The following is a 19176-nucleotide window of genomic DNA, read 5'->3' on the forward strand; positions in this document are numbered from 1 at the left end:
CTATGTAACTTCTAGTCCACCAAGCAGAATTTGACCTAACATTAAAAATCTTCATGCCTTTCTAGCAGCTTCTTTTCCCTCCTTTCCTTGTCCATGTTGTTGAAATTATAAGCAGCCAATAAAAGGAGGAAATTTGTTTACCTTTCATACATATTTGAGATGTGACTTGCTGATAGTGTTGACTTGTTTGACCATTGTAAGAACGGTCTTCTGGTGTTGTTCAGGGACAGTAGATCCTTCTAAACATGGGACTGTTTCTGCATTATAATTTTTGTTTGATATTTAAAATATGAACGTGAATCAGATTAATAGTTTTTGATTTCCATTTTTAAGAGGTTTGTATTAACATTTATATGAACAGTAGAAGGAAAATAGTAACTTGGCCCATTTATTGCTTGCTAGATTTAAATCTGTGCTTCTGTGTTTGGTATTACTAGTTTATATTTTGTTTTCATTGTCTAAAATAGCCGCGGTGGCCATTGGGGTTAAACCCTTGTGCCGGCTGAACTGCTGACCTGGAGGTTGGGTTGCTGACCTGAAGGTTGCCAATTCGAATCCGTGAGATGGGGTGAGCTCCCGTCTGTCAGCTCTAGCTTGCGGGAGGCATGAGAGAAGCTTCCCAACAGGATGATAACAACACATCTGAGTGTCCCCTGGATGTATTGTTAGACAGCCAGTTCTCTCACACCAGAAATGAGTTCTCAAGCCGCTTCTGACACAATTAAAATAATTTGTTCCTGTTTAAAGATTGTGATGGATTTTAAATTTTAAAGTATCTACCTGCTTATTAGGGACAAAACAGATCCCATTTCATGCAAGATTATGAATATTTTGATCTTTTCTTTTCCCAAAGATGACTCAGAAAGATATCACTTTCGTTGCTGATTTTCTTACTGAGCACTTCAATGAGGTAAGTTGTGGAGTTTATTTTTGTTTCCCATGAGAAGCCTGTCCAGTTTACAGGTGCATCACCTGATTTGGAGATTTATTTGTCCAAAGGAAAGCAAGCAGAACCCTTGTGCTATGTGTCAGAAAGGTAGGACTGCAGAACTGAAAGATGCACCAGAGTTCATAAAATCCCAGTCCCCTGCCAGTGCATAAACCCACTGCTGTAATCTATTTCATTGCTTCCAATCTGAAGCACTCTGAAATATGCTTTACATTTGTGCCCTTGTAATGCTGGCTTGAAACCCTTTGAGTCAGCTAGATAACATTTTTTTAAACACGCTTTCTCATTGAGGCTATGAAATGTTGTATAAGACTCATTGTATATACTGAGTTACTGTAGATATTTTAGTAGCCCTTCTTCCTTTGCACAACTAAATCAATTGCAATGTTTACTAGTATGTGTTTCTTTTATAGGCACCTGAGCTTTACAATCGTAAGGGGAAGTACTTCAATGTTGAAAGAGTTGGCCAGGTAATGTATCAGGCTCTTCCTTGCAATTGCAATATGGATAAATAAAGTATTATAGAAAGGGCTGCTGGAAATCCTGAGATGCAACAATGGTATATATACATTCAGCATATAAAATTATTATTATTATGGTTAGCAGCCAGCTGCAATAAATCACTACTAACTGAGAGGTCATGAATTCGAAGCCAGTCCGTGTCAGATTGAGTGCCCGACAATTAAAAATAGCCCAGCTCGTTGTTGAACTAAGCAACCTGAAAGATAGTTCCATCTATCAAGTAAGAAATTAGGTACTGCTTATGCGGGGAAGCTAATTTAACTAATTTACAACACCATAAAAATCATCCAGCAGTGTGCAGAAAGGAATGAGGAAGCAATCCATCAAGGACTCAGTGTCACAGTGGATGATGAAGCAGCAGCTCCCCCTGTGGCCAAAATTGAGCATACCCTCATTAAGCCTGGAAGCTGGAAAATGTTAAATTGCCTCTGTATCTCTGTATGTCGTATGGCATTGAATGTTTGCCATATATATGTACATTGTGATCCGCCCTGATTCCCTTTTGGGATGAGAAGGGAGGAATATAAATACTGTAAATAAATAAATAAATTCTAACCGGCACCTCTCTCCCCGAAGGGACTCAGGGCGGCTTCCAAATATAACACGAAAACATGGCAAACATGCACACTCTACATTTTGTCATCGATCGGGTGAATTTATATCAACACATAAGCAAATGTGTTTCCTTTCCACTGTATCCCCCATGCATTTTCCTAATCCTTATTTTCAACAATAATATCAATTATATAAAACCTGAACAAACTGTGAAATCCCTCATTCCATTTACGTTTGGGTTTTGTCTGAAGTGAGATGGGATGTGCCTGATTTGATGAAACTCTGGATATTATTATCCATTAACTATGTTCAAGCACTGCAGAAATACTGTAGTCCTTCGCCAGTCAGACTTTCAGCACAGCTACAAAGTGAAGGGAGATAGCAAAAATGAGGCAAGTAAATAGCACATTGTAAATGGACAGAAATTTCCTGGAAGGCCACCTATAAATCCTCTTCTCTTGCTTCCTACTTTTCTGCAAATAATACCTGTCCACTCCACACTAGATTTGTGATAGTGATTTGGTATCCTATGTCTGCAGAGAAATATCTGATTTGGGTACTTTGGTGGCTGTATATATGTTGCTTTGAAAATATGATACAGCAAAAAGAAGCATTACTTTTTCCCCAATAGAAAGATGAGGATGTGAATAAAATCAAAATACAACTTGTGCTTACTTAATGCACAATTAATACTCTATTACAATATGCTAGTTGTAGCTGCCAATTTCACAAATCAAAGGTTTATAACCATCTCTGATATCTATTCTGCTTAGGTGACACGGTATTTTCAATAAACTGTGATAACCTGCTGAAGACTAGAGCAGTAGTTCTCAACCTGTGGGTCCCCAATTCCCAGAAATCCCAGCCAGTTTACCACCTGTTAGGATTTCTGGGAGTTGAAGGCTAAAACATCCGGGAACCCACAGGTTGAAAACCACTGGACTACAGGAATCTTATTCTTCTATTTTTTTACATAGATGTTTTGGACTCAGAAGACAGAAATATTTAAAAGCATCCAATATTTTCCCCCTACATTGTATTTTCAAACATATGTTTATCTTGATTAGACATTTGCTCATTCAATTTTCTTCCAGTACTTGAAAGATGAAGATGATGACCTTGTATCTCCACCTAACACAGAGGGAAACCAGTGGTTCAACTTCCTAAAAAATAGCAATCATCTTAAAGGTACAACATCTCCGTGCAGTCATTTAAAGATACCAAAGATGCCAATGTTAGCAAATCCTCGTATATGGTGGTGCATGTTAGCAGATGATCCTGTAGCCATAGGGCAGGACAGTGTATAGCTTCTCATTTTGCATTTGAAGTACAGTATATGGAAATTTGTCTTTAGGGTACAGGGAGGAAATTGGTTGCATGCATCTTAATATCTATATTAGGGCACATGATAGACACATATAGTTCAGAACCAGAATGCCTTGAGTTCAGGTGCTCTGCATCTGAGTTATTCTGCATTCCACATCCTTCCAAACATTTTATGTTGATGGCACACTTTTTAGACCTGCATCATTTTGTGACACCGTATTCAGTTTTGCTAGCAAACTGGAGGTTAAATCAACCCCGTATAAAAGATACAGATACATACATAAATAACAAAATGTTTGGGGACACAGCAATAATTGTCTAATGTTTACATATGTTGTTCTAATGTTTTAAATTGTTACGTAATTGCTTTTAATTGTTGTTGTTCGGGCATGAAATAATGCCACCCATGTAAGCAACCCTGAGTCCCCTTCACGGTGAGAAGGGCGGGATATAAATATCATAAATAAACACAATAGTAACTTTATTCTTGTGCCCCGTTTCCATCACCCCGAAGGGACTCAGGGCGGCTTACATGGGGACGAGCACTGCAACATCATAAGTTTACATATAACCAGTAATTTAAAACAACATAGCAATATAAATATAAACAACATAACACAACAGTTACTTTTAAAACCTGAACATCAATTATAACACATCTCATAAAAAACTTTCATTTATATTTTTAAAAATATATGATTTATTATTTCACATAGACTCAGGTTTCTCATTACGTTCACGTGCCACACCTACACACTGCAGCAGAGACATTTAACATGTTGTGACATGCAGTTTGGAATGCTCTGCTGTATTCTAATAATGAACATATTCTATGAGTATGAGTTATTGTCTTTATCGGCAGACTGGAAGAGATTTGCAGTAAAAAATGACACCCCAACTCCCCCAAAAAATCCTCACGTATCATTTTGTCTTGCTTGTTAGATAATTTAAATATCCAGTCTTCTTCACCTAACTATCATTAATGCAGCACCTTTTTCATTTTATTTAGAAAGCCCTTTGTTATTTCCATACTATCCTCAGAAGTCGCTGCATTTTGTAAAAAGGCAAATGGAGGGAATTATTGATCAGTGTCTACAAAAGCCTTCCGTAAGTATCCTATTCTGGTTTGAATCTCATCTCTTTTATTTTGGAAGCAAGTGAGAAGAATGAGCCATTGTTTTACATGGAAAGCTGAATTTCCTAACTTCAGAAAGATGTGTTCCCTAGTCTTGCTTTTTTTTAAAATCAGGAATTGGAAAAAAATTGAGTTTTCAGATGATTTGGACCACAAGTTTCATGATCTTGGGAACTGATCTGGTAACTGAAGATCCAAAATATTTGGAAGTTCAAATGGTTGCCATCCCTATTCTAAATGGAAATTGTGAGGTTGGAGCAGACATTGGCTCTCTTCCTCAGCTGAGATAGGGAGAAACGGTAACTTTTAGTGCATGTTCTGTATTGCAAATGAGAGCCTGAACTATATTCTGCTTTTTGATGATCCATATTGTTGAGCAATATTATTATATTTCCCTGCCTGAGTGAACCACTTATTAAGCCATACTTCAGAAAATCTGGAGGTTTTATTCATGGTTTTTCCATTTACATAGAGGTCTTGTGCCCCTAATCCATCATCATCATCATCATCATCATCATTATTATTATTATTATTATTATTGACACAATGACATTGTATGACACAACAAACAAGATAGATATGCTGAATTATTATTATTATTATTATTATTATTATTATTATTATTATTATTATTATTTCTTTCCTGTTTTATTTCTTAAAAAGAAGACCAAAACTGCTAACAATAGAAGCAATATAATATAAAATTTTAAACCTAAAAAAGTGAAACTATTAAAATAGAATTAAACATTGACACTATTAAAAATAAGCAGCTAAAACTATTAAAACTAATTAAAAACTATTCATCTAGTATTATTAATGTGGAAAGACTGACTGTATTGCATGTATTTGTCCATGGATTTAAAAAACCTTCTCAGGTGGATTATAATCAACTTCATCTCTTTATTACTCTTACTTTATTTCAAATGTTAGAAGAACAATTGTGCAAGAATTGAAATTTGAAACAGGCACAGTTTACTATAATGGCTTTTGCTTGCATGTAACAGAACTCAATTAACTCTTTTTGTGTTTCTGTGAGTAATTTGTTTATCTATGTGTGCCTATCCTCTTTCTCTCTAGGATGTCATTGGGAAATCAGTGCACCAAGCATTTTCTATACCTTTATACAAAGCATCCAAAAGGTAGGCATGTAAAACAAAAATATATTATATTTATGTATTACATATAGGACATCTAAAAAGGAAATGTTGGGATGTGGCATGCTTCTGTTCAGTAGAGTCCCATCCTGTCAACCATGTCTTTCTTTAAAATGTATGTATATCCTTTCAAGTGATCTGCAGACTTATAGTAATATTATGAATTCTATAGGCCAAGGTGCATGCACTCAGAGATGGGGTGGCCAGTTACTTTCTCTGAAATACAGCTCACAGCATTTGATATTCATTTGAATCTCCCATCCGAGTGTTAACCAGAGCTGAGCTTCCAAGATCAAGTGCTTTTACATCCCAAATAGACATGCTTTTCAATATCTACATGAAACCGCTGGGCGAGGTCATCCGGGGTTTTGGAGTTCAGTGCCATATCTACGCGGATGACGCCCAACTCTATTACTCTTTTCCACCAAAATCCAAGGAAGCCCCTCGGATACTGGATCAGTGTCTGGCCGCTGTGTTGGCCTGGATGAGGGCGAACAAGCTGAGACTTAATCCTGATAAGACAGAGGTCCTCCAGGTCAGTCGCAAGTCTGATCGGGGTATTGGGTGGCAACCTGTGCTTGACGGGGTTGCACTCCCCCTGAAGGCGCAGGTCCGTAGCTTGGGGGTCCTACTGGATTCGGGGCTGACTCTTGAGGCTCCGTGGCCGGGAGGGCCTTTGCACAATTAAAACTTGTGCGCCAGCTGCGACCATACCTCGAGAAGTCTGATCTGACCATGGTGGTCCACGCCTTAGTTACCTCTAGACTGGATTATTGCAATGCACTCTACGTGGGGCTGCCTTTGAAGACGGCCCGGAAATTGCAACTAGTACAACGCTCGGTTTCTAACTGGAGCAAATTACAGGGCACGTTCAACGCTTCTGTTTAAGGAGCTCCACTGGCTGCCGTTTACTTTCAAGGTGCAGGTTCTTACCTACAAAGCCCTAAACGGTTTGAGACCCGCCTACCTTAGAGACCGCATTTCCCCCTACGAACCCGCACGATCTCTTCGCTCGTCGGGGGAGGCCCTTCTCTCGCTTCCACCACCCTCGCAGGCGTGGTTGGTGGGGACGAGAGACAGGGCCTTCTCTGTCGTGGCCCCCCAGCTTTGGAACTTGCTACCTAGGGAGATTAGGCTGGCCCCCACCCTCCTCTCCTTCCGGAAGAACCTGAAAACCTGGCTTTTCGGGAAAGCCTTTGATGAGTGATTTCTGTTGGTTCAAGTTGTCTGCCTACGTAATAATAGACCCACTGATTCGCCTTCTTATTGTCATTATTGTCGTTTCTAGTACTTTAATACTATGTCAATTACGTAACTACCTCCCCCCGATTTGACGCATTCGCCCTTTGGCCTAGATTTGTGTTTTATATCTGTTTTTAACACTTTTTCTTGCAAGATTGTTTTTATGATGGTTTTACTGATATTGTTGATTTATTGTTGTAAATTTATATGTTTTGATTTGTTTTTATATTGTGATGTTGGGCAAGGCCCCATGTGAGCCGCCCCGAGTCCCTACGGGGAGATGGGGCAGGATACAAGAATAAAATTATTATTATTATTATTATTATTATTATTATTATTATTATTATTATTATTATTATTGCAATGCACTCTATGTGGGCTTGCCTTTGAAGACTGTTCAGAAGCTTCAAATGGTCCAACGGGCAGCAGCCAGATTCCTCATTGGAGCGGCATACAGGGAGCATGCAACCCCCGTGTTACATCAGCTCCACTGGCTGCCAGTCTGCTGCTGAGCATAATTCAAAGTGCTGGCTATAGACTATAAAGCCCTAAACTGTTCTGGCTCAGCTTACCTGAATGTATCTCCCTCTATGAACCACCTTGGAGGTTAAGATCTTCTGGGGAGGACCTAATCTCAATCCCACCTCCTTCACAGGCATGATTGGTGGGGATGAGAGACAGGGCCTTCTCAGTGGTGGCCCCTTGGCTATGGAACATCCTCCCCAGCTAAACCAGGGCAGCCCCCACTCTCATAGAATCATAGAATAGTACAGTTGGAAGAGACCTCATAGGCCATCCAGTCCAACCCCCTGCCAAGAAGCAGGAAATCGCATTCAAAGCACCCCCGACAGATGGCCATCCAGCCTCTGCTTAAAAGCCTCCAAAGAAGGAGCCTCCACCACAGGCCGGGGGAGAGAGTTCCAGTGCCGAACAGCTCTCACAGTGAAGAAGTTCTTCCTGATGTTCTGGTGGAATCTCCTTTCCTGTAGTTTGAGGCCATTGTTCCATTGCGTCCTAGTCTGCAGGGCAGCAGAAAACAAGCTTGCTCCCTCCTCCCTATGACTTTCCCTCACGTATTTGTACATGGCTATCATGTCTCCTCTCAGCCTTCTCTTCTGCAAGCTAAACATGCCCAGTTCTTTAAGCCGCTCCTCATAGGGCTTGTTCTCCTGACCCTTCAGGAAGAAAGTAAAAACCTGGTTATGGGACCAAGCTTTTGGCTAGCAACTTAGTGCAATATGAGTATATGGAATAGTGAAATGACTAATGGAACGGCCTTGGATTTTGATTCCGGATGACGTGATTTTAATCATTGTTTTAATATTGTTGTTTGATTTTTGGTTTTAATGTATATGTGTATTTTTACTGTATGTATGTTCATGGCATCAAATTGCTGTCTTTCTGTAAGGTCTTTATGAGTCCCCTTCTTGGGGTGAGAAGGGCAGGATATAAATGTAGTAAATAAATAATAAATTTTAGGGCATTTGGGGTCTTCCATGCTAACCTAACATTCAAATAAGCACTACCCACTGTCCCAGGCTATAATTCTGTCTTAATGCTTGGTCAGCATTTTGTGCTCATTTGACTGGATCCGTCTCCTTGTTATGCTGTTTGTAGCTCCTTCCATATTGTTTGCTATTTGCTAAACAGTTTTGTACAATTCTGCCAGTTTCACTGTTCACCAAATCTGCTGCTACCTTCCTCTTATGCATGGATGGTAATGTTTTGACCTCATAAAGGTGAATGTACAGGGTATTATTTTGCTATTACATGTATTATTTCCATGTCACTGTTATTTCTTATTTCTCTTCCTCTTTTTTCTTTCTTTTTCACTTTAGTGAGGATTCAGCTTCTCATCTGTTCAAGTTACCCTTTTTGTAAGTATGACTGATTCCCTCGTACTTCATTCATTAAGCGTTGCCTTTTCCCTCCTTATCGCTTTTTCTATTACCTTTTCAGGTGGAATGATAAAACCTCCAATCTGCATTATGTTTTGTTCACAATGCTAGAAAACTCCATTTCTAAAATCTATATATTGAGGAGGCCTACGGATGTTTCAAGGTATATCAGTGCTAATGGACTTTTATTTTATTTCTTTTAAAAAAAGTATTAATGTAATTCTGCAAAGCCACATGCTAGTTGACACTGCATTGCAATGATTATAACAAACAGAATATGTGTCAAAATATGTGATGTCATGGGATGTTCATGTACTTCTTTTTAAATTGTTTTATTATGTATATAGGAAATAAAAACACTCTTCCGATGAAAAAAGTTTAGATTGATACATTGATGCATTATGAATAAAGTAAAAGTGTATTTGAGTGCAAAGAAAATATCACAATGCCCAAACAGTGAAAAAGACGTGATATTAGCAGGAAGACAATATAGCCAAGGAACTAAAGTGTTAGAACATCCTGGAATGTAGAAACACCAAATTCCACATTCATTTCAAAGCTCATTTTTTCCAATATTTTATAATGTTATTTTATTTGTCTCCACTATCTTAGGTCTGCAAATAATGGATTACTTGCCATTGACTTTGGAAATTTTCTGAACAACAGTATTAGTGAAAGTTCAAGTACAAGGTTAGCTGGAACAATAAGTATCTTCCAAATATTCATCAAATCATATGATAGTATATTTGTTGTCCTCTGATTCTAAGAAATGAGTCTGACCAAATTGCTCATGAGGTGGGAGGATATTTAATTTTCATTCTGAATTTAATTTCAATTGTATGTGTTTCTGTACAGAGTACAGTTTTAAATAAACCCACTGGGTGTCAGTGTTACAAATAGTTTAGCCTCTCTGTCTTTCGGTGCCTAGTCTTCTTAATCCATTCAGCACTATGTATAAGGCCTCTGAGAGTTTGATTAAGAAACCAGTTGGCTAACAAATATAAAATACATACAGACAAATGTTAATAGTAGCATCTATGATCAGAAAGATTTAACTTGGCTACTTCTGAAAGATTCAATTCACAGCCAATTTGGCTGGTAGATTATGAGAACTGTAATTAATACAGATTTTTTTCCAGGCTCTAAATAGACATAACTATCTAATGACTACTTGAATGTTGTTGATATTTAAAGCTCTTAAATACCATGTTCTTTGTTCATGGTGTTTAAGAGCTTTAAATATCAGTGCTAGCAGACAGAATAGATGTAGTAACTCATGATTGAGGGCACCGGACCTCTGTGAAAGAGACCAGACTCAAATAAATACATTGTTAGGATTTTTTACCTGATAGAATATCTCTCTAAAAATGTGTGGGTCTTCCAGCATGATTCTATAGCCAACCTTTGCTGGATTCTGACCATAGAATCACGTTGAACCAGGTTGGACTATAAAGAAATGGATTGCGGTGATGGGGAGCACAATGGGTAGAACACTGGGGGAAGGAAAAGATTTAATTATATAAATTGTAAAGATTTTCTTTTCTTTGTAACAAAATGAATAGTCATGTAATAAAAATTATTTAATAAAAGAAACTTTTCATTTTCTCTTTGCAAAGGAAAAAAAAAAGACATAGAATCACGTTGGAGGACTTCCCTTCCATTTTGTATATAAATACGTAGTGATTCTTTCACATCCGGTCAATACATGCGGAGTCCTATGAATTATATTCAGGTCTGAAGGCAAAAGAGAATGTTAAAAGTTTGGGCCAACATAAAATATTACATGAAATTTATTGTATTTTAAAGCAAAAACATCTGTATGTACTGTGCTTTGTGAAACAGGTTTGGCCACAATTAAAGTGTTTTTTGTCTTCTTCTCACCATAGCTTCTACAGCTGTCTTGATGCCCATTTCTATGATGATGACACTATAACAGTCATTATCACTGAGAATGCAGAACAAGAGGGGAAGGAAAGGATTTTGGCCCAGCTGCCTTTGTCATCCATATATACCGAGGAGAACCAAGAACTGGAATTCAGCTGGAATTCTGGTCAAAGGTGCCAACTGACAGATGTTTCAGAGTGTTGTTAGTGTTACTATGTATGTGTGTTTGAATGCATACTTTAGAATAGATACAGGGTGTTAGAAACTTCTGAATTAAGAATCTTGTATATTCCTTTTGGTGAAGTACAATGTCCCCCCCCCCCCCCCCAAATATCTCTTTAGGTTTGGTTCCAAGATCCTCTATGGATACCTTATTCCATGGATGCTTAATGGCATTATATGCAATGGCATAGTAAAATTGCACCCTTTATATCAGTGATTCTCAACCTGAGGTCCCCAAATATTTTTGGCCTCCAACTCCCAGAAATCCCAACAGCTGGTAAACTAGCTGGGATTTCTGGGAGTTGTAGGCCAAAACATCCACAGGTTGAGAACCACTGTCTTATATAAAAGGGTAAACAGCAAGCTTTTGCTTTTTGGATTTTTTCAAAAATATTTTTGAGCTGTGGTTGTTTGAATCTGTGGATGCAGAATCCATGGATATGGAGAGTCAGCTGTAAAGTGCTGTGTTTGCTATTTAATTGTTTTGTAGGAACTCGTAGTCCAAAAATGCTCTTATAAGTACAGTCAGGCCTCCATATTGGCTGGGGTAAGGGCTATAAGACCCCTCGGAAGAATGAAAAACTGTAAATAAATTGCAATTTTCTTACCTGAGAGAATAGCTCTCTGTGAATGTCTAAGCCAGTGGTTCTCAACCTGTGGGTCCCCAGATGTTTTGGCCTTCAACTCCCAGTAATCCTAACAGCTGGTAAACTTTGGGATTTCTGGGAGTTGTAGGCCAAAACATCTGGGAACCTACAGGTTGAGAACCACTGAGAGTCCACTGAAAGCTGAACATAGAATCACATTGGAAGACATAGAGAAGTGACCACAGATTTGTAGAGAGAATATTGTAAATCAAATCTGTGTATAATTAAATTCACAAAAGTCAAAACCACAAATGCGAAGGGATGACTGTAGTTTCTGAAGCTAACTTCTTCCCTTTATGTGGCTGTTGCATTACTTAGTTGGCTAGTTTCAGACACATTTTCTTGTCAGAACAAAGATTTCACATTGTCAATATATTGTGGAAAAAGCTAATGGGTGTGACTAATTTACCTGAATGAGTATATGACATTTCCACAATCTTCACTGGAGACCTGGCAGCATATGTGGAAATATACATATTTAACTAACTTGTTAATGCATAAGAAGGAAACTCAGAAAGCGGGGTTGTTGTAAAGCCCAACAAATATAGCCTGAGCTTTTATGGACCGTAACTCACTTTATCAGTACCATGATAAAGATGAAACTTTTCCAATCTGTACCTGCCTACATGTTAAGATGTAGTTAGGAGGGACTCCTCTGTGACTACATTTTAGGAGAAATATACATCTAAGGTGCCTGCCTAGGTTTGGAATGCCCTTTCTTTGGAAACCTGACTAACACAAATGTTGCCTCATATTGGCACCAAGTCAAATATTGGCTGTTCACCCAGGCTTTTGCCCAGGGTACATCACTGGTGCGCTGGACTGTGAGATTTACTTCTTTATGTTTGTTCTTTGCAATACTGATTTGTTATGGCTTCTTTGAAGCTGCTATTATAGATTAAACTTCACCACGAGATATTTAAATGTAGTGATGATAGACATACTTAATAATAAACCAAATGGTGTATAGCCCACAAAAGCTTATGTAGTAATATACTTGACAGATTGTAGGGTGCTATGGGAGTCTTTATTTTAACATGGATAGTAAAGGTAAAGGTTTTCCCCTGACATTAAGTCTAGTCATATCTGACTCTGGAGGTTGGTGCTCATCTCCATTTCTAAGCCGAAGAGCCAGCAGTGTCCATAGACTCCTCCAAGGTCATGTGGCCAACATGATTGCATGAAGCGCTGTTACCTTCCCATTGGAGCGGTACCTATTGATCTATTCACATTTGCATGTTTTCGAACTGCTAGATTGTCAGAAGCTGAGGCTAACAGCGGGAGCTCACCCCGCTCCCCGGATTCAAACTGCAGACCTTTCAGTCAGCAAGTTCAGCAGCTCAGCGATTTAACCCACTATACCACCGGTGGGTCACAACATGGATAACCTTTTCAAAATCTTTACATTTATGGATACATTGAATGAGCATGTTATGAGGGTTTCTGGAATTTTAACACTTTATGTGGAGATGAAAATGAATTTCTTCTGGATCTTACCTAGGTTAGACATGCAGTGCGATGGCATTCCTACTCGTACTGTCACCATAGAAGGCCAGTGGAGGATGCTGGAGAACATGAAAGCCCAGTATGTTGCTGTGAATGGTGTCCGAAAGGTTTCTTGTGTGGTAAGGATCAAGCTTACAGATTTTACACAGGACTGATTCATTGATAGGGTGTTTCAGCAGGGAGACTTGCTTTGAAAGAAAGTATGTGCAGGGCTGTAACCTTCGTTTTTCTTTTCTGATGGATAAAAGAGGCTAGACTGATCTATCCCCATCTCGACGGGAATAGATCAGTCTAACCTCTTTACACTATGCAACAAAATTTGAAAAAAATCTGTTCCTGGTTTGAAAGTGTTATTTCCTGTTTAATAGTGTGGTACTCACTTTACAAGTAGTTGTTATACTCCAGAAACTGTTTTTGTGGCTGAGAGTAGTACTATTATTTCCTTCAGTCTAGGCCAAGGGTTCTCAAACTTTTTCAGCCATGGAGCCCTTTTTGAAGCAAAAGTTTCTTGTGGAGCCCCAAGAAATGTTTATATATAATATTATATATAGTGTATATATCAGACATGGGCAAACGTTTGAAGAACAATTTTAACCAACATAAACTTTACAGTGAGCCCCGGTGGCGAAGTGTGTTAAAGCACTGAGCTGCTGAACTTGCAGACCGAAAGATCCCAGGTTCAAACCCCGGGAGCGACGTGAGCAGCTGCTGTTAGCTCCAGCTTCTGCCAACCTAGCAGTTTGAAAACATGCCAATGTGAGTAGATCAATAGGTACCGCTCCGGCGGGAAGGTAACGGCGCTCCATGCAGTCATGCCGGCCACATGACCTTGGAGGTGTCACAGACAACGCCGGCTCTTCAGAGATGAGCACCAACCCCCAGAGTCAGACATGACTGGACTTAACATCAGAGGAAACCTTTACCTTTACCTTAAACTTAACAGTAATTCAGTGGAAGACCCCGGGGGTATTCAGCCTTTGTTGTGGTAGTAGTAGAAATAGTAGTGGTAGTAGTAGAAATAATAATAATAATAATAATAATAATAATAATAATAATAATAATAATAATACGAGCAACTCCATTCTACCATGCAGGAAAAGCACAATCAAAGCACCCCTGAATGGTGGGAGGGAAATAGGGTTTTGGAAGCAAAGAAAGCGGAGGTGGAGGGGGTGGGGTCTGGGCATTAAGAAAAAAGGCATTTGAGGACACTGCTGCTGCTGCTGTTTTGGCAACTCCAAACTTTAAATTTCCCTGCATTTCTCAGGAGGATGAAGAGGAGGCAGGAAGCAGCTTGGTGCCGCGGAGCCTATCACTCATGGAGGCCCAAGGGCTTCACAGTATAGTTTGGGAACCCCTGGTGTTGCCACTTGATTTGTAATTTTCTTTAATGAAAATATGCCATTTTTAACCTCTGTGCAGACTACAAAAACAAAAGGTTTTGCAGTTAAATAAACCTCTGCTTTTTTTATGATAGAACCAATTAGGAAATGGCATTTATAACCCAGGAAGAAAAATTGTGTTACACAGTGTTAACTGGTAAAATAGTTTTGAGATTCTGTGCAGCAGTACAAGAATAGTATTTTGCTGAAAATGTATTGCTATTGTACTATCCCACAAATTCAATTTATTGCGTTGAAGCATGGGAACCGTTTCTTCATGTGCAATTCCATTATATGAAGCCAAATTTTGTAAACAAAACAAATGGATCAAGAGATAATAATAATAATAATAATAATAATAATAATAATAATAATAATAATAAATTTATTCTTATATCCCGCCCCATCTCCCCGAGGGGACTCGGGGCAGCTCACAACAATAATAAAAACAGATAGAATCTCTCCTACATGTTCAGGACTTGAATCTTTTCAAAACAAGCATCCTAAACCTATCATATCTTGCACTGTTGTGTTGGATTAAATTTTTGGGGTGCTTGTAGCTTTTTAAATGTATATACAGTAGAGTCTCACTTATCCAAGCTTCGGTTATTCAAGTTTCTGGATTATCCAAGCCATTTTTGCAGTAAATGTTTTCAAAATATGATATTTTGGTGCTAAATTCGTAAATACAGTAATTACAACATAACATTACTGCGTATTGAACTACCTTTTCTGTCAAATTTGTTGTATAACATGATGTTTTGGTGCTTAATTTGTAAAATCATAACCTAATTTGATGTTTAATAGGCTTTTCCTTAATCTCTCCTTATTATCCAAGATAGTCGCTTATCCAAGGTTCTGCTGGCCCATTTAGCTTGGATAAGTGAGACTCTACTGTATCCCCAAACTACAGGAAGTTCAGTAATTATGCCAATCTTGTTGTGGTTCTTAAGATGATACATTCAAAATTTGCATTTTGACTTCCTGAGATATATTTTTCTGAAATATTTTCATAGCTAAGTTCGAACCTGCGGCACATCCGAGTGTTTGAAATGGATGTGGAAGATGACGGAGAAGCTGAGGAGGAAGAGGAGGAGGAAGCAACACAGGTTGTTGGTCCGGACCAGGAGGAACTCAAACAAACTACTGAAAACCCTGAAAAGAGTGTCTGCTCTGACTCTGTTGAATTGGCAGATCAAATAGAAGAACATGAATCAAGCCTCCGTGTCTAAGAGAAACTCATGTGATTCTTGTATGTTACAAAGAAGAAACAGAGGCATGGTCTTGGCTGTTGAGTGTTTTTGGTGGGAAGGAATCACACTGATTTTTTTTTAGCTACAGTACACTAGTGCTGCTTTGAGTGGAGAAATCCCTGGATGTTCCTTTTTCCATGACTCCAAAGTTCAGTTTTTGTGTGTTTGTGCTACATTGTCTGAATAAGTGCAGAAATGTTTTTGGGAAGATGTTTCTGCTTTAAAAATGTTAGCCGTACCTTCATTTTCAATACCCATTGTTTACATTCCCACATATTTCCCCAACATTTTCACAGTATTGTTTTCAGGTGCCATAGGTGGACATCCACTGATGCATCTGTTCACTTTTCCAAGCAGCCTGTGTGATGTGAGAAGTGGATGGGAAGCCATTCTGAAGCCTGTTTTTCTTTCCTGTGTGAATTTTGTAAGGGAAGATAAATTAAAAAGGAGTATATTTTTCTGTAGTTATCTGATCTTTCTGTTTCAAATTTCCTTTCACATTTTTGGAGCTGTTTTTTAGATACTTTAATGTGAAAAAAAAGGATTCTCTTTACAACTGAAAGAAATGCTACTGAAAACCAATTGCTTGCTTCAGAAGGTTTTTTTCCCCATTTCAGGAGCAACTTGAGAAACTGCAAGTCGCTTCTGGTGTGAGAAAATTGGCCGTCTGCAAGGACATTGCTCAGGGGTTGCCCGGATGTTTAATATTTTACCATCCTGTGGGAGGGCTTCTCTTGTGTCCCCACATCGGAAGCTAGAGCTGACAGGCGGGAGCTCACCCTGCTCCCCGGATTTGAACCGCCGACCTTTTGGTCAGCAGTCCTGGCAGCACAAGGGTTTAACCCATTGCGCGACCGGGGTCACAGTTTAAGAAAGTGACTTAACTTTTTCTGGGACGTTCTTCACCAGCCAGTTTTAAGTAATAAATACTTAAGACCATCATATCCGTGGGGATATATTCCAGGACAGACCACATTAAATTATCTGACTTCTGTCCCCAGTATATGATAAAGTTGAGATAGAGGACCTAGATATTCTGAGATATGTATCCTCGCTAGGGATTTCCTAGTCCTTCGGCATGATTATGGTAACTTCCAGGAAAAACATACCATAGAATTGCTTGGAGAACCTAGAAAAGACTTAAGAGTATTTTTCTCTGGCTGTGGATATGAAACCACTCATATGAGTTCTATGGTTATGGGATTCTCACTGTATTACACTTTAGGTCAGTGGTGTTTTAAGTGAAAGTCTCTAGACAACTATTGCTTCCAAAGTCCTTGGAAAACATTTAGTACTGGTCCCTGGTACACTGAAAAAAATAATTCTGGTTTTTACATTGTTGAGCCTGAAAAACACTGCTCTAGATGAAAATTAAATGTTTCATTTTCAGTTAATACCTGAAATTGTATCTAACACTAGATATTAAGTTGCTGTGAGTTTTCTGGGCTGTATGGCCATGTACCAGAAGCATTCTCTGCTGACATTTGGCCTGCATATATGGCAGGCATTCTCAGAGGTTGTGATGTCTGTTGAAAACCATGCAAGAGAGGTTTAAATATCTGTGGAAAATCCAACCTAGACACAGCATATTATATGAGAACACAGAAATGCTGGACCACTCTAACAACTACCATGTCAGACTACACAGAGAAGCCACTGAAATCCACAAGCATGTGGACAATTTCAACAGAAAGAAGGGCCGGGCTGTGGCGCAGCTGGTTAGTAGCCAGCTACAATAAATCACTACTGATCAAGAGGTCATGAGTTCAAAGCCACCCCGGGTTGGATTGAGCGTTTGACCATTAATAGCCTAGCTTGTTGTTGACCTAAGCAACTCAAAAGACAGTTGCATCTGCCGAGTAGAAAATTTAGGTACTGTTTTATGTGGATAGGCTAATTTAACTAATTTACAACACTATAAAAACATCCAGCAGTGTGCAGAAGAATGAGGAAGTACTCCATCAAGGACTTGGTGTCACAGTGGATGATGAAGCAGAAGCTCCCCCTGTGGCCGGAATCGAACATACCCTCATAGAGCTGGAAGCTGGAAAATGTTAAATTGCCTCTGTGTCTGTATGTCATATATCTAATGGCATTGAATGTTTGCCATGTATATGTACATTGTGATCCATCCTGAGTCCCCTTCGGGGTGAGAAGGGTAGAATATAAATAGTGTAAATAAATAAACCATGGAAATGAACAAAATCAGGCTACCAATATTAAAAAAAACTAAAATCAGGACAGTAAATAAAGAAAAACACCGAGAAAACGGGAGAATTCCAGACAAAACAATCAGGGCTAGCTAACATCTAACAAAGGATTCCACCCAAGCAGTAAGCAGCCAGTCCTTGAATCTGCAAGGCCATTCAATGCTAATCAAGGTGGCCAATTGCTACATTAAGACGTGCCTCAAACAAGCAAGAGTTCTTTCTCCCACTCTGGACTTTCCACAGATCTATAAACCCCTCTTACCAAGTTTCAACAGACCTCACAACCCCTGAGGATGCCTGCCATAGATGCAGGGGAAAACTCAAAGCAACCCAGTGATCCCAGCCATGAAGGCCTTCGACAACACTAGATAGTTGAGTTTCATAAATTTGTAAGAGTTGGAAGGGACCTTGTGGTCTATCAAGTCCAATCCCCTGCTTAGTGCAGGATCTCCAGCTAAATCACCCCCTAATTTTCATACTTAGGATTAACTTCTATACTCCCTAGAAATATCATTGCACAATAGGTGTTTTTTAAAAGGATAAAAATGTTAGGAACAGATTGCATTTCCTCCAACCAACCCTTGACCATAATGTTATAGTCCTGAGAGACCATAAAATAAAACTTTGGATTCAGAAGGCATACACAAAAATAGGTTTTCGAAGTGATATGGGGGGAAACTGAACAGTAATGATTGAGCTCACTAAATACTTCATTGCAGAAACTGATTTTCACGGCATTGTTCTAGTCAGGGTTACTAAGGTTCATCACATTCTGATCTTATGTATATTTACAGGGAAGTATTTCTCTGTTCTTTTCAGTAGTTTCTTTTCCCTGTGCTTGTTACTATGTGAGAGAAAATATACTAAGGGCTTGGGGATGGGATAATAAGCAGTTGCATAAAAAATGAAAGTGGCAATAAACCTAACAGAATGGGAAAAGATATGGAAGAGGAAACTAAAATTTACATACTCAACTGAACTGAAAGAAAACTGTTATAAGATCTTTTACAGATGGCACATCACACTAGAAAGTCTAGCGAAATTTAACAAAGGTAAGGGAGATGGGAATTGTTGGAAATGTGGTAAACACATAGGAGACTTCACTCACGTGTGGTGGGGGTGTAAAAAGATTTTAAAAAATTTGTCAGGAAACCCTCAAAGAAATAGAGAATATACTTCAAATAAAATTTGATTTAAAACCAGAGTACAGTAGAGTCTCACTTATCCGACATTCGCTTATCCAATGTTCTGGATTATCCAACACATTTTTGTAGTCAATGTTTTCAATACA

The 19176-nt window shown here is 38.8% G+C and overlaps 1 protein-coding gene across 3 annotated transcripts in view; it reads left to right on the forward strand.

Moving 5' to 3' along the window:
• anapc4 (anaphase promoting complex subunit 4) overlaps nt 1-16139 on the forward strand; it is a 39666-nt gene extending 23527 nt beyond the window's left edge. For 2 of the 3 annotated variants that reach the window (XM_062982186.1, XM_003226130.4), the window contains exons 19-29: nt 854-910; nt 1363-1419; nt 3121-3214; nt 4362-4459; nt 5565-5626; nt 8722-8760; nt 8843-8944; nt 9394-9471; nt 10668-10838; nt 13036-13159; nt 15439-16139. In XM_062982186.1, coding sequence (XP_062838256.1) covers nt 854-910; nt 1363-1419; nt 3121-3214; nt 4362-4459; nt 5565-5626; nt 8722-8760; nt 8843-8944; nt 9394-9471; nt 10668-10838; nt 13036-13159; nt 15439-15654 — 1098 coding nt within the window. In that variant the 3' untranslated portion in view covers nt 15655-16139. The remainder of the gene's footprint in view (nt 1-853; nt 911-1362; nt 1420-3120; nt 3215-4361; nt 4460-5564; nt 5627-8721; nt 8761-8842; nt 8945-9393; nt 9472-10667; nt 10839-13035; nt 13160-15438) is intronic. The other variant, XM_062982187.1, reaches the window with a different exon arrangement.
• The last annotated feature ends 3037 nt before the right edge of the window (nt 16140-19176 follow it).

The sequence above is a fragment of the Anolis carolinensis genome, chromosome 5 (assembly GCF_035594765.1).
Source record: "Anolis carolinensis isolate JA03-04 chromosome 5, rAnoCar3.1.pri, whole genome shotgun sequence".
Classification (NCBI taxonomy): Eukaryota; Metazoa; Chordata; class Lepidosauria; order Squamata; family Dactyloidae; genus Anolis; species Anolis carolinensis.